This window comes from Mus musculus, chromosome 9 (assembly GCF_000001635.26).
Source record: "Mus musculus strain C57BL/6J chromosome 9, GRCm38.p6 C57BL/6J".
In the NCBI taxonomy this organism is placed as follows: domain Eukaryota; kingdom Metazoa; phylum Chordata; class Mammalia; order Rodentia; family Muridae; genus Mus; species Mus musculus.
In genome coordinates this window covers 119,595,246-119,616,284 of record NC_000075.6, presented here as the reverse complement: position 1 = coordinate 119,616,284, position 21,039 = coordinate 119,595,246, and the positions used below count along the sequence as shown (strand labels likewise).

General features: G+C 47.1%; 1 protein-coding gene across 3 annotated transcripts in view; it reads left to right on the top strand.

The window, feature by feature from the left end:
• Positions 1–7,829, top strand: part of Scn10a (sodium channel, voltage-gated, type X, alpha) — a 110,867-nt gene extending 103,038 nt beyond the window's left edge. For 2 of the 3 annotated variants that reach the window (NM_009134.3, NM_001205321.1), the window contains exons 27-28: positions 2,494–2,764; positions 6,144–7,829. In NM_009134.3, the coding sequence (NP_033160.2) occupies positions 2,494–2,764; positions 6,144–7,360 (1,488 nt within the window). In that variant the 3' untranslated portion in view covers positions 7,361–7,829. The remainder of the gene's footprint in view (positions 1–2,493; positions 2,765–6,143) is intronic. The other variant, XM_017313223.1, reaches the window with a different exon arrangement.
• Positions 7,830–21,039: the final 13,210 nt, after the last annotated feature.

Genomic DNA, 21,039 nt, shown 5'->3' with positions numbered 1-21,039 from the left:
TCTAGAATCTGGTCAGAAGTATCAGATCAGGAATGAACCGCAGGGGGTTCCAGGCTCTGGAATGGCAGGGGCACCTTTAAAGTCCCATAAGATGAAGATAACTGGGTTTGGGTGAGTCTGTGCAAGAGTGTGCTGGGCTTCCTTAAGATGGACACACACACACACCCTCACACACACATTTATATACATCATATCACATACACATGTGCACAAGCACCTGTGCGCACACATCAGTGGGTGAGAACAACCTCAAAGTTAACAGATTCAGGTGGAAGCTGAGTCCAGCCAGTGGGACTCAAGTGAGAGGCTAAGAAGCAAGCAGCTGAGCTCCAGGGCCTTCGCTGGCCTCACACCATCACTGAGCTCCCGCAGAAACCAGAGCCCTGTGTTTGAGCCACTCCTTAGAGTAAGCGAGCTTTTGATGTTTCTCTCCAGCCTCTCCACACTTCAGCAGCCCACAGGCCACTGGAGATTCTTCCTCTCATTATCCCTGGGAGTGGGTGGGCTCCATTTCAAAAACTGTCCTGTAGATACAAAGGTATGGAGCTACTGTTGGAATTCCAGGCAACATGGTCTGTGTTCTGGCCAGCATTTGTAACCTGATACCACCTGCACAGCTACATAAGCCTGATCCTCCCTAATGCCTGGAACCAAAAAGGAAACGCAAGGGGGATTTTTCCTACCTTATCTGATATTACTGGAAATTTTAGGGTACAAGCCTGGCTCTGGCAGACCTAACAAGTGGGACTCTAACTCCCATCCTCAAAGTGCTAAGTAGAGAGACAAGTAAGACTGGAAACCAGAGAGAGGAGATTATTCAACATGGCCACAAATAAAGAGAAAGAAATAAAGAGATCACAGATGCCCAAGTCTATCCTCTAAGTCCTGATTTGAGTTTTAGGTTGAAATAGACAGTGGGAGATATGCATAGGAAGCCCTGGTCAAGTATGGTCCTGCCTGTCACTGACCGGTCACTAACTTACTTCCAGTCTATCCTGCAGCCTGACCGGTTGCCAAAACTGCAAAAAATCTCTTCCTGGGAGACAAGCTCCCCTCTGGCTGGCACAGGACTTTGCTCTTCTATTCCTTCACCCAGCATGAGACTCCTAGGGAAATTCAGTTGCTCAGGGTCTGTGTACCAGTAGTCTGATGGTCAAACGGAGGGGCACAAAGGCCTCCACTCCTCCCAGGACCAGCTTTCTTTCCATCCAGCATCTGTCTCTGGAATGTTCCACCGATGTGTTTGGGAGCCGAGCAGAGCATTGGCTGAGACGCTGTGTGTGGGTGTTGCTCAGGGCAGAGCTAACACAGTACCACAAAATGATTTCCCAAAGCATGCAGGCACCGCACCCCTTGCCTCTGGTAAAGCCCACATTCTGAATCTTGTCTTCATTGTTGGGAAAGCTAAAGGCTCTACGAGACTGGGTGATTTTATTCTGTAGTGCTCTCTCTTACAGAAATCACAGAGTAGGTTTCACATACTCCACATTATGAGAAAATGATAGACTCCGGGCTATCCTGTTGTCAATCACCCTTCACCGTCCCTGAGGGCACAGAGCGTGATGTGAGCCCTGCCCACAGGCTGAGCTTGGAACAGCCAAAAGTTGGGCTGCCTACCCTAATCTGATGCTTGCATAGTTTGAGTAGAAGTCATGTAACCATGAACGGGCCTCTATATTTTTCCTCTGCATTTTCAGTGATGACATGGGAAGGGCTAAGTGGCTTAAGCCAGTAGTCACACACAGAGCCAGGTCCTCTCTGGTCTGATTCTCTGCTCTAACCCAGCAGGGTAGCAACCCTGCCCCCACTGTGAAGCATCAGCAGGGATTGGCTTTGCAGGAGCACTTCCCCCCACCCACTTGAAAGCTTCTGGAAGAATCCTGGCAGGTTGTTCACCCAGACCCTTGTGGCCACACACATGGAACCCTGGACACAGTATCCATCCAGTGAGAGTTATAGATATAGTGGACACTAGTCAGGTAGCTATCAAATGTTGAGGTATTTAACTCGCAGCTGCTCGTTCTGTCTTCTGTTCCCTCAATTTCCTGAGGACCTTCTGCATGGAGGGCACTATGCAGATGCTAGAATTCAAACTGTAAGCAAGATGGACGCAGGAACTGCCCTCAGAGAGGCTGCAGTTTGGTGATAGAGGCAAATAACTTGCAGAAACCACACACTGTCAGCTCATAGGCTGGAGGGCTTGCAAAGGGAGGAAGAATCTAGACTGGAGCCAGAGGAACCCTCGTGCCTAGGAGTTGGATACTGGAGACTGAAACAGCCTGGCCTGAGATTTCCTTCTCTCTCTCTCCCTCTCCCTCTCCCTCTCCCTCTCCCTCTCCCTCTCCCTCTCCCTCTCCCTCTCCCTCTCCCTCTCCCTCTCCCTCTCCCTCTCCCTCCCCCTCCCCCTCTCCCTCTCCCTCCCCCTCCCCCTCCCCCTCCCCCTCCCCCTCCCCCTCCCCCTCCCCCTCCCCTCTCTCTCTCTCTCTCTCTCAGAATAAGTACCAGGGCTTCGTGTTTGACATTGTGACCAGGCAAGCATTTGACATCATCATCATGGCTCTCATCTGCCTCAACATGATCACCATGATGGTGGAGACCGACAATCAGAGCGAGGAGAAGACGAAGGTCCTGGGCAGAATCAACCAGTTCTTCGTGGCCGTCTTCACGGGCGAGTGTGTGATGAAGATGTTCGCCCTTCGGCAGTATTACTTCACCAACGGCTGGAATGTGTTCGACTTCATTGTGGTGATTCTGTCCATTTCTAGTAAGTGGCAGCCGTGTGCTGGGGGAGCCTCGTGCCTGCTTGGGGGTGTTTAGCTCTTCCTTTTAATTCAAGGAAACTGCTAACTTGATTTTTTTAAAAATCCCTCCTCTCTTTCTCTGTGCCTGTGCCTGCCTGTCTGTCTGTCTCTCTCATGGTGTGTCTGTGTCTGTCTGTCTGTCTGTCTCTCTCATGGTGTGTCTGTGTCTGTCTGTCTGTCTGTCTCTCTCTCTCTCTCTCTCATGGTGTGTGTGTGTGTGTGTGTGTGTGTGTGTGTGTGTGTGTGTGCAGACACAATGTGTCATGATGTCCATGTGGAGGTCAGAAGACTCCTCTGGTATAAGCGCTCATCTTCCACATTGTTTGAGCCAAAGAGTCTTACTGTTCTCCGAGTTTTATACCAGGCTAACTAGTCCACACTTCTGGTGATCCTCCTGCCTCCACCTCCCCCCTTGCTGTAAGAGCACTGGAATTACCTGCATGTGCTCCCGTACCCCGCTTTATAAGGGAGCCACCTCCCCAGGCTCAGCTCACATTTCCCAGCACATGGTCTAGGTTAGAAGATTCCAGTCTGTGCAGCCTTCAAAGGCAGCAGACTTTAAATACCCACAGGATGTTCCCAGAAGAAGATGTTCAGTGAGCTTCATCTTGTTATCACGGGAACAGAAAAGTGAGGGTCTATGCATGGAGATCAATGCTATAAAGACACTGGGTGTTGGTGAAGCCCCTATATTTTGGGTGCAGTGGTTCTGGGGTTGGGATCTGATGTGAGAAACGAGGCCACTCTAATTGCCTACTTACGGGGTTCTGAGCACCAGGCTGGGGGCCACAGAACTTCAGCAGCCATGTGTAGGAGGTCCAGGCTGGGGGCCACAGAATTTCAGCAGCCCTGTGTAGGAGGAGCCACTGATCTCATGTTATATATTTACAATGGGGCCTTGGAGGTTAACAATGTTAGGCAAAGTTACAAAGTAAATCCAAACTCAGACCAAGCTGTGCTCCTCTAAAGGACTAGCTCCCTCGCCACAACAACCAAGGCATGCTGAGCAAACTGACTTGCTTAGGCTCCTAAGGAATGCAGCCAACTGAGGGAAAGGCCACAGCAATAGCGTAGGGAGAATGGTCATACTGTGTTCCCAGTCAGCTCGCTCTCTCCTTTCCATTTAGTCCGGGACCCCAGCCCGTGGCATGGTATCACCCACATTCAGGTCTGATCTAAAAGCTAAACTTTTCAGAAATGTCCTAAGACATACCCCGAACTGCGTCTCCCAGGTTATCCTAAGTCCAGGCAAGCTGACAGTGAAGACTGTCACATTGTCCCTGGGCCTGTGGTTTAATTGACCTCTGATTCTTCAAAGGACACATCCTGACTCACCAATTTGGTATTGAATCATAAACATGCACGGGCCAGTTATACCCTGGGCCACCCACTTCTCGTGTCAGAGCATCCCTGTGGGTTTAATTTCCCACTGATTTGCTACCAAGCCCTGGCAGCATCTATATACAACTGACGGCAACCCATCCTCCCCAAGCCTGCTCCGGTGTTAAAACCGTATCTTGGGTGGCATTTATTTGTTTGAGACTTTTTAAAATCTGTCTTTGTTTTGTCCTGATATTACTGCTGGGTTGTTGCTGGGATTTTTAAAACTACATTATTGAGTTAAAATTGACATACAAAAACAAATACTGCATGTACTTAATATATACAACCTGTCAGGCTTGGGGGTTTGTATATCCATGAAAGCATTTCTACAGTCAACACCATAAGGGCATCCATTGCCTCTGAAAGTCTTCTCCCTTCTAATTAGTCAGTTCATTAGTTACTTAGTGCTGAGATTTACACTATTAGCTGGGTGTGGTATCCCAGCTAGTAAAGCCAAGTGCCTATAATCCGCGCACTTGAGAAGCTGAGGCAGGAGGAGTACTGTGAATTTGAGGTCAGCTGGGTTACAGTGAATTCAAGGTGAGCCTTGGCTGCAGAGTGAGACTTCCTTTAAAAAGCAAACAAAAAGCAAACAAACGAGAGCCCTCCCTCTCAGACTTATGGGACTTAACACAACAGGAGGTTTTGTAGTCGGTTGGCTAGTGGGCTTGGGTTTTTATTTATTTTGTTTCATCTGTCTTTCAAAGTAAGAGATTCACAAGGACATTTTGATGGGAGCTTGCGTGTCTGGCCAACCATATCAACGATATAGAACAACCATGTGTCCTGTGCCCTGTGACACATAAGGGCTTCTAACTACCAGTTCTTGGTTCCTATGAGGCAGCCCCATCCACTGAGCAGGAATCCACTATGGTGGAAACTGCCTGAAGAGGCTACCTGTCCATCTTCCTTCTCTTCCTCCTCTTTGTCTTTCCCACCAGAGGGACATTTATTGTTGCAAGTGTGCATTTTCTCTCTCTCCTGAACAATCCTGGGAAAACAAAAGCTACACAGCACTTGTCTGGAAGGAGTGAAACCTTCCAGGGAGGAAGAGTGCCATAGTTGAAGTAGACTTCCCGAGAACTTTCCCAGAGCATCCGTAAGCTATATGTGCGCACAATCCCACAGGAGATGACATAGTGGGTACACGCACTCTTCATCTTTCTGCCCTTCCTAATCATGGGTAGGATGGGAGACATAACTGACCCTGAAAATGCCTATCTCTGGGCCCTAACATAGGGTTCAAGTACAGCTGGACATGAAAGAGATAAATTAAAACCATTGTGCAGGCAGCTGGCCATTCAGAACCAATCTCATTCATCTGTCAGCAAGTTACCCAACTCCTAGCCTCCCTTATAATTAGTGTGAGTTCCGTACAATTATCTGTGGGCCCGTGTGCCAGGAACTGAGTCAATCTTCACAGTAGGAGACAGGGAGATGAATCATAGGGTGGTCCTGGCCTACCCGGAGCACAGAACCAGGAAAGAGAAGTGGGTATGGTGGTACTGTCATGTTGGAAGCAAAGCATTATGGGTATGTGGACTAGACCACAGTCACTTCCAGCTGAACTTGGCTATGGAAGAGAGGGGGTTTTATTGTGATTATTAATACATATTAATTGAACAAATTAATGGGATTCACTGTGATATCCCTATACATGCTTGTAGATGAAGAAGGCAGGGTTTTAACCAAACCACAGAAGCTAACTAATAAGATATTCTGGGTAGGGAGAAAGATAAGAATACAGCAGAAAAGTTGAAACACCACCCAAGGAAGGGATGGTTACTGCAGTGGACAGCTACTGAACGGTCTGTCGGACCAACACCTAGGTCAGACTCCCAACCCAGACTCCTGGGATACAGATGCAGATGCCTACACTGAGAAATGTGATCACGGCCAGCCTAATCAGAGCTCACGATCTGAGACACTAATTAGATAATTCTCTGCCCCGTTTCACAGGTCTGTTGTTTTCTGCGATCCTTAGCTCACTAGAAAGTTACTTCTCCCCCACGCTCTTACGCGTCATCCGTCTGGCCAGGATCGGCCGCATCCTCAGGCTGATTCGAGCAGCCAAGGGGATTCGCACGCTGCTCTTCGCCCTCATGATGTCCCTGCCCGCCCTCTTCAACATCGGCCTCCTCCTCTTCCTCGTCATGTTCATCTACTCCATCTTCGGCATGGCCAGCTTCGCTAATGTCATAGATGAGGCTGGCATCGACGACATGTTCAACTTCAAGACCTTTGGCAACAGCATGCTGTGCCTTTTCCAGATCACCACGTCGGCTGGCTGGGATGGCCTCCTCAGCCCCATCCTCAACACAGGACCCCCCTACTGCGACCCCAACCGGCCCAACAGCAATGGCTCCAAGGGGAATTGTGGAAGCCCAGCGGTGGGCATCCTCTTCTTCACCACCTACATCATCATCTCCTTCCTCATCGTGGTCAACATGTACATTGCAGTGATTCTGGAGAACTTCAATGTGGCCACAGAAGAGAGCACGGAGCCCCTGAGCGAGGACGACTTTGACATGTTCTATGAGACCTGGGAGAAGTTTGACCCGGAGGCCACCCAGTTCATTGCCTTTTCTGCCCTCTCAGACTTTGCAGACACACTCTCTGGCCCTCTTAGAATCCCAAAACCTAATCAGAATATATTAATCCAGATGGACCTGCCGTTGGTCCCCGGAGATAAGATCCACTGTTTGGACATCCTCTTTGCCTTCACAAAGAATGTCTTGGGAGAATCTGGGGAGTTGGATTCTCTGAAGACTAATATGGAAGAGAAGTTTATGGCAACTAATCTTTCCAAAGCATCCTATGAACCAATAGCAACCACCCTCCGGTGCAAGCAGGAAGACATCTCAGCCACCATTATTCAAAAGGCCTATCGGAACTACATGTTGCAACGCTCCTTGATGCTCTCCAACCCCCTGCATGTGCCCAGGGCTGAGGAGGATGGCGTGTCACTCCCCAGGGAAGGCTATGTTACATTCATGGCAAATGACAACGGTGGGCTCCCAGACAAATCGGAAACTGCTTCTGCTACGTCTTTCCCACCATCCTATGACAGCGTCACCAGGGGCCTGAGTGACAGGGCCAACATTAGCACATCTAGCTCAATGCAAAATGAAGATGAAGTCACTGCTAAGGAAGGGAAGAGCCCTGGACCTCAGTGAAGACACTCCAGCATGCACGGGGCGGGTTCTAATGTCTTTCTCTGCTGTGCTGACCCTTTCCCTCCAGAGATGGCACCAACCTACAGCCTCACCGATGCATGTCACTGGTCATGGTGTCAGAGCTGAATAGGGATATCCTTGAGAAAGCCCCCACCCCAATAGGAATCAAAAGCCAAGAATACTCCCCCACTTTGACATCTCTTCTGAACTTTCAGAAGATGACATCGCTTTGTGTTGTTTGTGACCAGAGATGTGATTTACCAACTTCTCAGAACCAGAACTTCCAGAGACACATGGCAAGGACATTTCTGGTGGTCTCAGGCAATCTTGGAGAAGTTGCATAGGGGTGGCACTGTCGCATAGGGGTGGCACTGCTAATGAGGGTTTGCATGACTGCATGCTCGCAGTTGCCGGACAATACCTGAGGGTCGGCCATTAAAATTGATATTTTTAAAGGTATAGCAAGAGTAACATATCTCTTGTGTGTATGTGTGTGCACACGCATGTGTGTGTTATGCCTACACATGTACATGTGCCTTTGGAGGCCAGAGGTCAATCTCTGGTGTCATTCTTCAGGCACTTTTTATGATAAGGTCTTTCGCTGGCCTCGAGCTCTCGTAGGCTCTGCTGGCAGGGCATGAGCCCCAGGGATCTACCTACCTCTGCCCTCCCCAGCTGTGAGATTACAGGCACACTCTCCAAATACCTGGTGGTTTTACATAGGTTATAGGAGGTAAAATTCAAGTCCTCGTGCTTGTTTACAAACCAAGATATCTCCCCAGACCCCTACCGTTATATATCTTAAAGTACCAGTTTATGCCCCTCCCCATACATGTATGATACTAACATGTGTCATGAGTCACTTTCCCTTTACTCTCAGGGGCCCTGATACTCTGCGGTCAGAACCTGAAGATGTATGTATGTATGTATATATATATATATATATATATATGAAATTGTACATGTGAGTACAAGTCTAGGGATGGCATGGCACTGAGTCCCCTGCAGCTGGAGTTTACAGATGTTTGTGAGCCACCTGATGTTGGTGCTGGGAACTAAATTCAAGTCCTCTGCAAGACGAGAAAGTGCTCTTAACCACCTAGCCCTAACTGACTCTATTTTAACTCTGTACTGATTGCCTGGCTACCTAGGGCTGAGATCTTTCCCCTATGAACCCAGTTTCTCCACTTTTAAAGTCTGTAGGAATAGGAGCCGATTAGACAACTCTCGGTCTCATGCTCAAAGCTCAGTGGTACTCAGACCAGTGGATGGGGAGGACAGCATTGCCATGCCCAGATCTTCCTTCTGTGATTGGCCGAGGCAGATTTGGATTATGTTCTAGATTCTGTTTTATATCTCATAATAGAACTTTAAGAAGGCCACCATAGTCCCATGGTACCAGGACTCCACAATTAGTATAATTAAAAGCTAATGGATATTTCAAGAAAAATCTGGTGAATAAAATATTATAGTCAGTAGGTTTTTATCCATCCAACAAACATTTGTAAGTACCTGTTATATGGCAAACATTGCTCTAAGAACAAAAAACAAAACAGGAGCTAAGCTCCGCAGATGAATTGAAGTTTATTTGGTGTATATCCTGGTATATCAACTTGACACGACCAAGAGTATCTGGGAAGAGGGAGTCTCGATTAAGGGACCTAAGATCAGATCAAATTGACCTGCTGCCATGTCTGTGGGAAATTGTATTGATTGATGATTAATGTATAAGGGCCCACCCAACTCATGGTGGACAGTGCTATCACAGGGCAGGTGGTCCTGGCTTTTAAGAAAGCTGACTAAGCATTTACGAAAGCTGACTAAGCATTTACGAAAGCTGACTAAGCATTTAAGAAAGCTGACTAAGCATGAGCCAGACAAAGCAGTCCAGTAAGAAGCATCCTTCCATGGTCTCTGCTTCAGTTCTTGACTCCAGGTTCCTTCATTGGATTCTCTCAGTACAGGATTATAATCTGTAAGCTGAATAAACCTTTTCATCCCCGAGTGGCTTTTGTCATGATGTTTATCACAGCAACAGAAGGCAAACTAGGACCATGTGTTAGACACTTTGCTTATTTGGTGTGACGAAATACTCAATAAGACCACTTAAGGAAGATAGATGTAGATGATAGAGATAGATAGATAGATAGATAGATAGATAGATAGATAGATAGATAGGTTTGTATGTGTATATGTATGTGTTTTGAATCACAGTTTTAGGGTACACCATCCAAGCATGAGTTGATGGGTCCCATCATATCCACAATCATGAAGCAGAGGGAGATGGATGTTGGTGTCCCACCTGGTTTCCCCCATGGGATGGTGTCACTCATACTTAGAATGAGTCTTCCCTCATCAGTTAAACCTCTCTAGAAACATCCTCACAGGCACACTTAGAGATGTGCTTTTATGGTGATTCTAAAGCCTGCCAAGTTGACAGTGAAGATTAGCTGTCACATGACAAAGCTGGTCACACGGAACTTATCATCCTCTGTGAACTCTCGAGACGTTCCCAGCCATGATCAAAAAGCCCAGGTCGATTCACTGGCTGTGTGTTGCACAGTAGTATTTTCTGTTGAAATAGTTATGAACCATAGAGACTGATCCACGGTACGTCTCTCACAGATGGTAATCCCCCTTTCTCTGACACCATTGGCCCAGCAGTGACCGAAAGCTTTCCAGGTTCTAGCAGGGTCTGCCAGCACCCACAGGTGCACAGGAGCACAGTGGTGATGGGATAATGGAGGTGTGAGCCATCCCAGCCCAAGCCACACTCTCAGGTCACATCTGAAAAATTAGTTCAACCTGGCAGTGCTTAGTCCCGGGTGCCACTGATCCAAGGGACACAGACACAGACTGAGACTGCTGAGTACTCTGTCAACATCTCAGCCCCATGCAGTCAAGGCCAGAAGCTATCTAAAATTACATTTCCACAAGTGTTTACAAGACAGTTGGGTAGACAGACAGCCTGGGGACCGTCTTATTTTTACAGTGTAATGTGAAAGAATTAGAAGTAGCCAAATAGCAGACTGTTTTTTATAAAATCGATGGTGTTATTCTCAGAGGTATTTGTTCTAGTTTGTGTCTCTGTTGCTGTGATAAAACACTGATCAGAGGGGGAAAAAAAAAGCAAAGCAAAGCAGTTTGAGGAGGAACAAGGTTATTTCATCTTAGACTTTCCAACTTAGAAGTTCCATCATCAAGGGAAGCCAAGGCGGAAACTCAGCCTGGAAGCAGGAACTGAAGCAGAGACCATGAGGAAGTCTGCTTTCTGGCTTGCTCAGTGCCTTTCTTATACACCCCAGTCCCCCTGTGCTTGCCCAGGAATGGTGCCACCCACAGTGGGCTGAGTCCCCTTACATTAACTAGCAATCAAAACAGTGTTCTCAAAAACATGGCCACAGGCCAGTCTGATGGAGGCAGTTCATTTGGCATTTCTTCTTCTCAAGCATGTCAAGTCGACAACTGACTCTGTCTATGACAGTACTTCTTATCCTACCTCCTACCCCAATTTGTAGGTTGAATTGTGTCCTCCCAAAAGACCTATTGAGGTCCTAACATAGGAGATCTGTTAATACGTATTCACTTGGAAGTAGGTTCTTTGCAGGGATAACCAAACCAAGATGTGGCCGTACTCAATCGGGCCCTAATGCCAGAGGGCTGGTGTTACGATAGGAGGACGGTTTGGACATTCAGAGGGGACGTGCAGCAGGACAGTGCACATGCAAAGAAAACTGTGTGAAGACAGATCTGGCTGATGGCAAAGGAATGTGAAAACTTGCTGACATTCCTCAGAAGCCCAGAGACTGTGAGGGAGACAAGGGTTCTCCCTTAGATGTCAGAGAGAGCACAGCCAGCGCCTTGGTTGTTAATGTCTAGCCTCCAGGAATGCTAGACATAAGGAAATGCATGTCTGTTCTCGAAGCCACCTAACCTGTGGTACTGTGCTATAGCATCCCTGGGAAACAAATACACACTGTGTTTATTCCACACAAAGGCATCTGTCAAGGTTCGATGGGAACCATTAAAACAGGGACACAGTGCAAAATGAGTCCCTCACAGTTTTCAGGAATGTGCTCAATGCAAATGCAAGAGCATCAAGTTTCACTAAATCTTGGCTCAGTGAGATGGCTCAGTGCATTAAAGCGCCTGCTGCCAACCCCAGAGAAGTATTAGCTGGGGGACCTCTCGGGGAGGAAAAGAGAGAACTGAGTCCTTGGATTGTCCTCTGATCTCCACACGTGTACTGCGGCACATGCACTCCTACCCCGTCACACGCAGAATAAGTCATTGCAATTTTTAAAACTTCACTAAATCCACTTCTGGAGTTTTCCTAGTGGCCCCGTTATAAGATAAGAGCTGGTCTGGGCAGATGTGAAAAGCACGGGCACGTGGAATCCAGCCCCACACCCCACAGGAGATGGCACTCGAACATCTGTGATCAGAATATGTGAGAAGCCCTCAGCTCTGGAGGAGATCAGACAGAGCAGTGGTGCTGACCATGCAAACATCCATAAAACGTGCATTTTCTTTAATAAACACTTCCCATGGCGAAGCATTTACTCTCACCAAAGAAGCCTGCTTTTGCAGGGCGGGGTAGATCATTAAAGAAATCCACAACTGGTCAAAACACAGACAACAACCGGCCATGGGCTCACCAATCCCAGTTGATATATAAGGCTCAGGGGATATCTCAGAAGAGGAAGGGGAACGACTGTAAGAACCAGACAACCAGGACATAGCACAAACCATGGCTGCCTAAGCAAGACTTACACAACGGTAACAGTTGGCATGCAGGTGTGAGTGGGGGAAATCTTACAAACCTGCACCCTAGATGAAAAGCTACAGGCAGTTAATGGCTGCTGAGGGTGGAAGGACCAGTCCTTCCCAGGGACTCCCTCTTTGGTAGGTATCCAATCCCAAGGGGTCAGCCCTAAAAACATATATATGTGTGTGTGTACATATACATATATATACACACACACATGCACATATATATGTATATGCATAACACAGAACACTATCAGCAGGATATAGGATATAGTTATATATACACATGTATGTGTGTGTGACAATGGACAATGACAAGTGGATCAGAGCTTGAGAGGGCGTGGGGGAGAAACAGGAGGAGTTGGAAGATGAGAGACAGAGCAGAAATGTTATTAAGTGCAAAACTCGCGGAAATTCTTTTCTTAAAGCTTTTAAAATTTAAATTAGAAAACTACTAATTATTTTATCCCATGAACCTAATCAACCTGCAGACATAGTTTAAAAAGAACACTCTCACCCAGAAGGCCAGGCATAGGCTTTTGCCCTTAGACAAAGGTTAAGACGTTTTCCTCGATACCCTGGTTGTGGCATCCGACAGATTCTGAGTGAGTTGCTGAAACACGGGCTGGAAGCTTCAAACAGACAAATGAAAGGGCAGTTCTTAGGTTCCAGTAGTGACAGGGCAGCATATTTAAACATTTCTGCCGCCTAGTTAAATACCAGACAAGCAACAAGTTGGGAGGATGTGGTGCAGTATTGCTCAGAAAGCCGCATTGTTAGCCGGGAGGAAAATAAAGGTTTTTATTATGTTTAGACTCTGGTAAGTTAAGAATGTGTGGCTTAATTACTAGAGTCACCACTAGCGAGCAGGGCGAGTATATAATTTCCAATAAGACAGGGAGGAGTACACTAAGAAACAATTAGAAAAGAAGCTTACAGGGCTGGGAGATGTCTGGGGGATAAATGGCTTGCCATGGAAGTGTGACGACTGGAGTTTGATCGCCCCAGCACCTACGTTAAAAAAGCTCCAGGCATGGTGGCATATGCTTGTGATCCCAGCAACCGGGAAGGAGAGATGGGGGACAAGGGACAGCCTGGGGCTGGCTGAGCAGTCAGCTTATCCTAACCAAATGAGTAGTCAAGGTGAGGGAGCCCGTCTCAAATCAGAAGATGGAGAGCAACTGAGGAAGACACCGGAGATTGATCTCTGGCCTCCACACATATGTGCACATATGCACACGTGCACTTTCACACACATGAACACACACACAATATGGTAAAAAGAAGAGGGGGATACATTAGAAACACAGAGCAAGAGGAACAAGTAGAAAAGAAACAGTCATGTAGTGTGGTGGTGGGTACTGCATGTGCATGTGGTAGGGGCAGAGGTGCTGTGGTGCACATGTACTGCACATGTGGGGGGGCAAGGTGCTTTGGTGCACATGTACTGCACATGTGTGGGGGGGCGAGGTGCTGTGGTGCACATGTACTGCACATGTGGTAGGGGCAGAGGTGCTGTGGTGCACATGTACTGCACATGTGTGTGGGGCAGAGGTGCTGTGGTGCACATGTACTGCACATGTGTGGGGGGCAGAGGTGCTGTGGTGCACATGTACTGCACATGTGTGGGGGGCAGAGGTGCTGTGGTGCACATGTACTGCACATGTGGGGGGGCAGAGGTGCTGTGGTGCACATGTACTGCACATGTGGTAGGGGCAGAGGTGCTGTGGTGCACATGTACTGCACATGTGTGTGGGGCAGAGGTGCTGTGGTACACATGTACTGCACATGTGTGGGGGGCAGAGGTGCTGTGGTGCACACGTACTGCACATGCGTGGGGGCGGGCAGGGGTTGACATAAGGTGTCCTCCTGCCTTAGTTAGAGTTGCTATGCTGTGATAAAGCAACCAAAGGCAACCTGGGGGAGGAAAGGGTTTATGTCTCTTACAGTTCTATACCGTAGTCCGTCACTGAGGAAAGCTGGGGCAGGAACCTGAAGGCAGGGGCTGATGCAGAGGCCAAGGAGGAGTGCGTCTTCCTGACTTGCTCCCCATGTATTGTTCAGCTGTTTCCTTGTGGCACCCAGGACTACACCTCAGGAGCATCCCTGCCCACTGTGAGCTAGGCCAGCCCACACCAATCACCAATCCAAAAAAAAAAAAAAGGGGGCACCATGGGTTTGCCTGTGGGCCAATCTGGTGGCAGGTAGTATGGGTTTGCCTGTGGGCCAATCTGGTGGCAGGTAGTATGTTCTTAATTGAGGTTGCCTCTTCCAAAATAACTATAGCTTGTGTCGAGTTAACACAAAACCAGCCAGCACCCCTCTTCAGCTGTCTCTACCTTACTTTCTGAAACACGGTCTCTCAGTGAACCTGGAGCTCACTGGTTGGCTAACCTGGCTGACAAGCAAGTCCCAAGGATCCTCCTGTCTCCACCCCCTACCCCCCTGCCAGTTTGGGGATACACACCAGGTGCACCTCTCACATAGGCCCTGAAGATTCCAACTTGGGTCTTCAAGTTCACACAGTCACACAGCAAACACCTTACCAACTGAACTATTTTCTCAAACAAATATATATATGCCAATAATGCCAATAATTCCATTACATAGAAAACAGATTAAATGCTCCAGAAAATAGGCAAATAATGTCAGGCAGGACCTTAACACTTTAATTATAGGGGGTTGAAGAGATGGCTCAGCAGTTAAGAGCACTGGTTATTCTACCAGAAGTTCTGAGTTCAATTCACAGCAACCACATGGTGGCTCACAACCATCTGTAATGGAATCCAATGCCCTCTTCTGGTGTATGTCTGAAGACAGCTACAGTGTACTCACATACATAAAATAAATAAATAAAATCTTTAAAAATCACAACAACAACAAACACTTCAAACATAACCAGGCATACACCTTTAATCTCAGCACTTGGGAGGCAGAGGCAGGAGGATCTCTGTGAGCTTGAGGCCAGCCTGGTCTACAGAGTGAGCTCCAGGCCAGCCAGGACTACACTGAGAAACCTTGATTTGAAAAAAAACAAAAACATTTCAAATATATAATTTCTTTAGAATGCCCACTTACTTCAAACCTAAGTTTTCTGAAAGGCTGCACATAAGACTAACGGAATCCTATAAATATCAACAAGTAACTAAAAGAGCCAGAAGAAGGGTTAAGGCTGGAAAGCGCTGCCCCCTAGGCTCAACACAGCCTTTGTGAACATGAGCTCACAGCACAGCTACCTGCACTGGGCCCCCACAAGACTGGCCCTGTTGACCATCAGTCATGGAAGGGGTGTGGCCTGTGGGCTGTACTCTTCACTGCTGGACTATAGCTTATTGATAGATATTGGGAAATCATCGTCTTCTGTTGTGTATCCACTGCTGAGCCACCAGAATCCAGTGGATAGCTCCAAACCCAGGGTCGCTCAGACAGCCCTGTTTAACCTGGTGGCTCACAAAACAACCAATAGGCATGTGCATGCGACAGAGATGCTTAGGAAGATAAGAGAGGCCTGGTCTATCAGGAAGATGGGAGAGCATGAGAGAAGAGTGGTCAGTATGCTTTATGTACATGTGTGGTACTGTCAATGAACAAATTTAATTAATAAAATAGAAAAAAAATAGATTTGAAGAGGCTCTTCATAATAGAGGAAATCTGAATAACTAATAAACATATAAAAGGGTGCGCAACCTAATTAGCAATCAGGAAAAATATGCAAATTAAAACCACCGGGAAATACCATTATGTGTCGGCCGAGTCTACAAAACAAAAATTAGAGTCCAATAAAAATCAAATGTTGGCAACAATGAAAAAAGACAAGCACTCTCGTGCACTTTTGGAGAGCGAGTAAATTGATACAGCCAGTTTCAGAAAACAGCATCACTTTAACTAGAGGAGTTAAAAGCACACAAGTTCATTTCCATTCTGGGAAGGCCACCCAAACAAATCTATGCACGTGAGATTCAAGAGCCATGCACACTGTGGTGGTTTGAATATGCTTGTCCCATGGAGGCGGCACCCTTAGGAGGTGTGGCCTTGTTGGAAGAAGTGTGTCACTGTGAGGGTGGGCTTTGAAGCTTACCTTTGTAAGAGTTGCCTTGGTCATGGCGCCTCTTCACAACAATGAAACCCTAACAAGACACGCATCATGACTTCTTATGAAGCCAGGCACAGTGGTACATGCCTGTCATCCCAGCACTACCAGAGCTGAGGCAGGAGGATCAGGAGTTCAAGGTCATCCTCACCTTTAGGGTTTAAGGACAGCCTGAGCTCTGTGAGATCTTGTCTCAAATACAAATAAGCTAGAGAGATGACTCAGCGGATAAGCCCATTGGCTGCTCTTTCAGAGGGCCTGGGTTTAATTCCCAGCACTTACATGGCAGCTCACAACTGTCTATAGCTCCAGGTTCACCCTCTCTGGCCTCTGTGACCAGGCACACATGTGGTACACAGATATACATGTTGGCAAAACACGCTATGTGTAAAAAAAAATTTAAAGTAAAACAAAAAATATTTCTTATGGATTTAATAGACCCAAATTAGAAATAATTCACTGTCTATCGGCAATAGAATAATTTAATAACTTGTGTCATTTTAAGAGTGTAATCTTATGCAGTAATAAAAAGACAATTGAGAAATAGCTCCCCACAAGTCTATAAATGAATCTTACAAGAGCAATATTGAATGAGAGAAGCCAGATACCAAACTATCCTATAGGACTCTAGGTGATTCTGGAACCGGCTGAATTAACACATACAGAAAAACAGAGATCAGTTATGAAAGCCAGAAATGAGTTCCTGCCAGGCAGAGGGGAGGCTGATGACCGCTGGCATCTGATTACACCTCTCTGGGAGCGCCTTCATGTCAAGCATGTTTGTCTAGTGAGTTTTCTGTATTTTTACTTCACAATTGCAAAAGAAGAAAGAAACTTCAAGCGTCTGAGCCTTAGCTTCTCCTCCTCCCTCATCACAGAAGTAATTAGCATCCACCTTCTCCATTGTGGCATTTACATCCCGGACTTAGGTCATCTGCGCCTGTGGGGTGAGTAGGAGTTCAGGAGTGGGTAATTAAAACAGGAAATTCTCGGGAAAGTGAATCAGAACTGCATTCAGCATGGGAGATGTGCCGGCAGCCCAGCCGACGCTGCTGTGAAGCAGGCATGGCAGAGGGAGGGAGGGAGAGAGAGAGACTGGGTAGAACACTCCTGGTGGGGATGAAGTTTGGTATCCCTGGGTTACTTCAAACAGCATGGCTGCCTCAGGGCTTCATTCTGAGAAGCCATCTACTAGCCAGGATGAGATCACAGGAGCACCTTACACAGCCTAGACATTCTACGATGGTTAGCTTCAGTTATCTGTTGACACAGTCCTGAATCACACAGAAGAACCTCAATAAGGGACTGTCTAGATCAAACTGGTCTGCCGGCATGTCTGTGTGGTGGGGCGGGTACTGATGTGGGAAGAGTCTACCTCGGAGCAGGTAGCACCGTTCACTGCGTTTAAGGTGCTAGACTGTGGAAATGTGAAGAGAACCTATCGAGCATGAGCAAGCTTGCACATTCTGCATTCTCTCTGTCGTTTTGACCGTGAGTGTGACTGGCTGCTTCAAGTTCCCGCCTTGACAGTGGTGGGCTGTAATCTGTAACCAAACAAAACTTTCTTCCTTGAAGTTAGTTTTGGCTCAGGGTATTTTATCCCAATAACAGAAACGACACTAAAGCACATTCTGACCAGATCTTAGCCTTCAGTGTAAGTGATAGGAATCAACACGCAGCTGCAGAGAGGGCTCTAAGACGACGAGCACTTGATGTTCTTGCAGAGGACGGGGGTGGGGGGGTGGGGGGGTGTCCTAGGACTCACCAACGCTGGGAGCTACAGTTCTAGCACATCTAATACCCTTTTCTGGCACGTGCACACACACACACACACCACCAAATAAAAAAATAAATCCCTAAAAGAAGAAATCCCAACCTAAAGTAGTTCATGGGGGAGAAAGAAAGGAAATATATTTTTTCTGACTAAATAAAAAAACCCCAAAAGGCAACTGATTCTATTGGGATCCAGTCTCTTCCTTCCTCTCCAGTGTACTGTATTCTACTTTCGCTCCATCCTCCGGTATCATGTCCGTGTGGTAGGAAAGATACTCCGTAAGTCATTTGTATCTGTGATCATTAAACGAAAATTTGACATTTTCCCAGTAACTCCAACCGAAACCCAGGGAGGTATTCATCATGCCCCACGAGTGAATATATCACAGTCCCCATCCAAAACAAATATTGTTCCCAGCACACCAGCTTTCTGGGATCATGACCTCATCCTGGGAATCCGGAGCTACTCTGAGAACAGTTCCCAACAGAAGAGTTCTGTGACCATTTGAAGAGAGAATGGATGCGGTATATGTTAAAAGAATACCTGCCAATCGACCCACCCATTGGCTGCCTGAGGTTGGTATACAGTCTCCTTACCAGACATGAAAATAACTTTCTAACATAACAAAGACAGCTATCTAAGTAAAACCACACTCACTCTCTCCTGGAGAGAGAGACTCCAGAGCCCTGTCCAATCGCTGTGTTTTCCTTCAAGACGGGCAACTCTGTCAACCAATCACGGTGTCTTTTTCTTTGAGACAGGCAACTGTGCCTTCCAATCACAGGCGGGAGACGCCAGATTCACAGCCTTTACAGAAAGGTTCAACACTATCCAAGTGGCCATCTACTTCCATGAGTAGTATTTTGACTTCTTTCCAACCGGTCCCATTACCACTCTTGTCTGCAACAGTCTATTTTCAAACAGTAGCCCCATTCAAACCTCACCGCGGCTTCCTTTGGTATTCTGAACAGCTGTCATTACGATGGCTTTACACATAGTCTGCCCCTCTCTCTTCTCAGACCTCACCCACATTCTTTCACCTTCCTCCTTCCTTGTTGGCTGTTCCGTAAACCAGACACGCTCTTGCCTCAGTGCGGAGGTCCTTGAAACCCACTACACCCTCAGCAGAAAATGCATGCCCCTTCTCCCACACTGTCTGTGGTTCCTTCATGACCAACCCCTCCAATTACAGGCATCTGCACTGCGCTTTTCATCTTCCCTTGAATAGCAGTATAGCAGTCTGTCTGTCTTTCCTGTTAGGACGTAAATTCTCAAGCACTCTGCCGTGCTCACAGATGTATCATTAGCAATAATGTCCAAGTACGTTCACAGACATATGTTAAATGAATGACAAATAGCTGGCACATAAATAGATCTTCACAACCCAGGCCCCAAAGGCTAACTATTCAATCAACATGCAAAAAAGTAGGATAAATGTTGGTCTTGCTGCATGGAAAAATGTCTCCTCTGTCATCGTTCTCGAGTGAGATGAGCACAGAGAAAGAGTGAAGAGGTTAGGGGTAGAACCAGAGGGAAGAGGAGAACAAAAAGAAAAGGAAGGGAAGGAGAGGGGAGGGGAGGGGAGGTGGAGAAGGACAGGGAAAAGAAATCTAACAAAAGAGAGACACTGGCTAGTCCCAGTTTCATAACATCACAGGTTACCAGCTGGATTCTTGCTTTATAAGAACCTGAATTCTGGCAACCATGACAAAGCCAAACAGATTGAACTCAGAGTGAGGGACACTGGGTAAGTGTTGTGCCTATGAAGACCGGAGCTGTGGCTTCTGTTTGGTTGGTTGTTTGGTTGGTTAGGGGATTTTTAGGATCTCAAGCAAATTGACTGAAAATAACGAAGCCTGCTCAGAGAGGATGTTCCTGGCATAACCCGAGGTGCCCACTCCTACATTCTTCTGTGCTGAGAGTCAAATCCTTTCCTTCCAGGTAAGGCTTCCCTGACCATCAGTCAGCAATGAACCCTGCACCACAAGATTATTCGTGCATCCCCTCAAGTGGAAATGCTCTAAAGTGTGCCCTCCTGAAGCACTCGAGATGAGTCAGCCCCAAGTGAGTCCAGGTAGAAAAGGCAGGGTTTGCCTGTACGCATCAAATAAGCAGCTCAGGCAGTCGCAGCTACTGTTGACCTTTAAACACTGTTCCAGTAGCACAACCAGCAACCAAAGTTGGCCACTGCCATTTGCTGGCAAAGATAACTGTGGAGGGCTGAAGATAGAGAAAGCTCATTTTCCAGAGTCAAGGCTCAGTTAATTGATGATTAGAAACTTGGCTGTTCTCTCTTCCTGCTTCCAGATGTAATTGTATTATAAAGTAAACTAGAGGGATGTGTGTGTATGTGTGTATGCATGCATGTGTGCATGCTGTGTGTGTATATGTGTGTATGCATGCATGTGTGTATGCATGCATGTGTGTATGCTGTGTGTGTGTATGTGTGTGTATGCATGCATGTGTGTATGCTCTGTGTGTGTGTGTGTGTGTGTGTGTGTGTGTGTGCGCGCGTGCGTGCGTGTGCTGGGTAGTGATGTTCCTTTGGAACAGGGAGCCTCAGAAACACTTGGCAGCTGAAGCTGTCTGAAGATGATACTACTTAGTTCATTGGCTGAGCACTGCAGTGCCCTGGACTCCCTCTGGGTGAGAAGGAAGAACGACACAGTTAGACTCTAGGCTTCAATCAGGACCTGGTCTTTCATTGGCTCTGTAATAGGAGTAAGAAGTCCTGCTCTGTCATCTTAGTCTGGTTTCTGTTTTAGTTTGCTTCTCTGTTGCTGTGAGACAACACTACTCAAAACCAATTCGGGGGAGGAAAGGGTTTGTTCCATCTTACAGATTAGAGTCCATCATCAAAGAAAGCAAGGACTGGAGCTCAAGCAGGAACCTGGAGGCAGGAACAAAAGCAAAAACCATGGAAGGGAACTGCTTGCTGGCTTGCTCAGCCTGCTCTCTTACAGAATCCAGGACTGCCTGCCCAGGGATGGCCCCACCCACAATGAGCCAGGCTCTCTTACCCTAATCATTAATCAAAAACTTCCT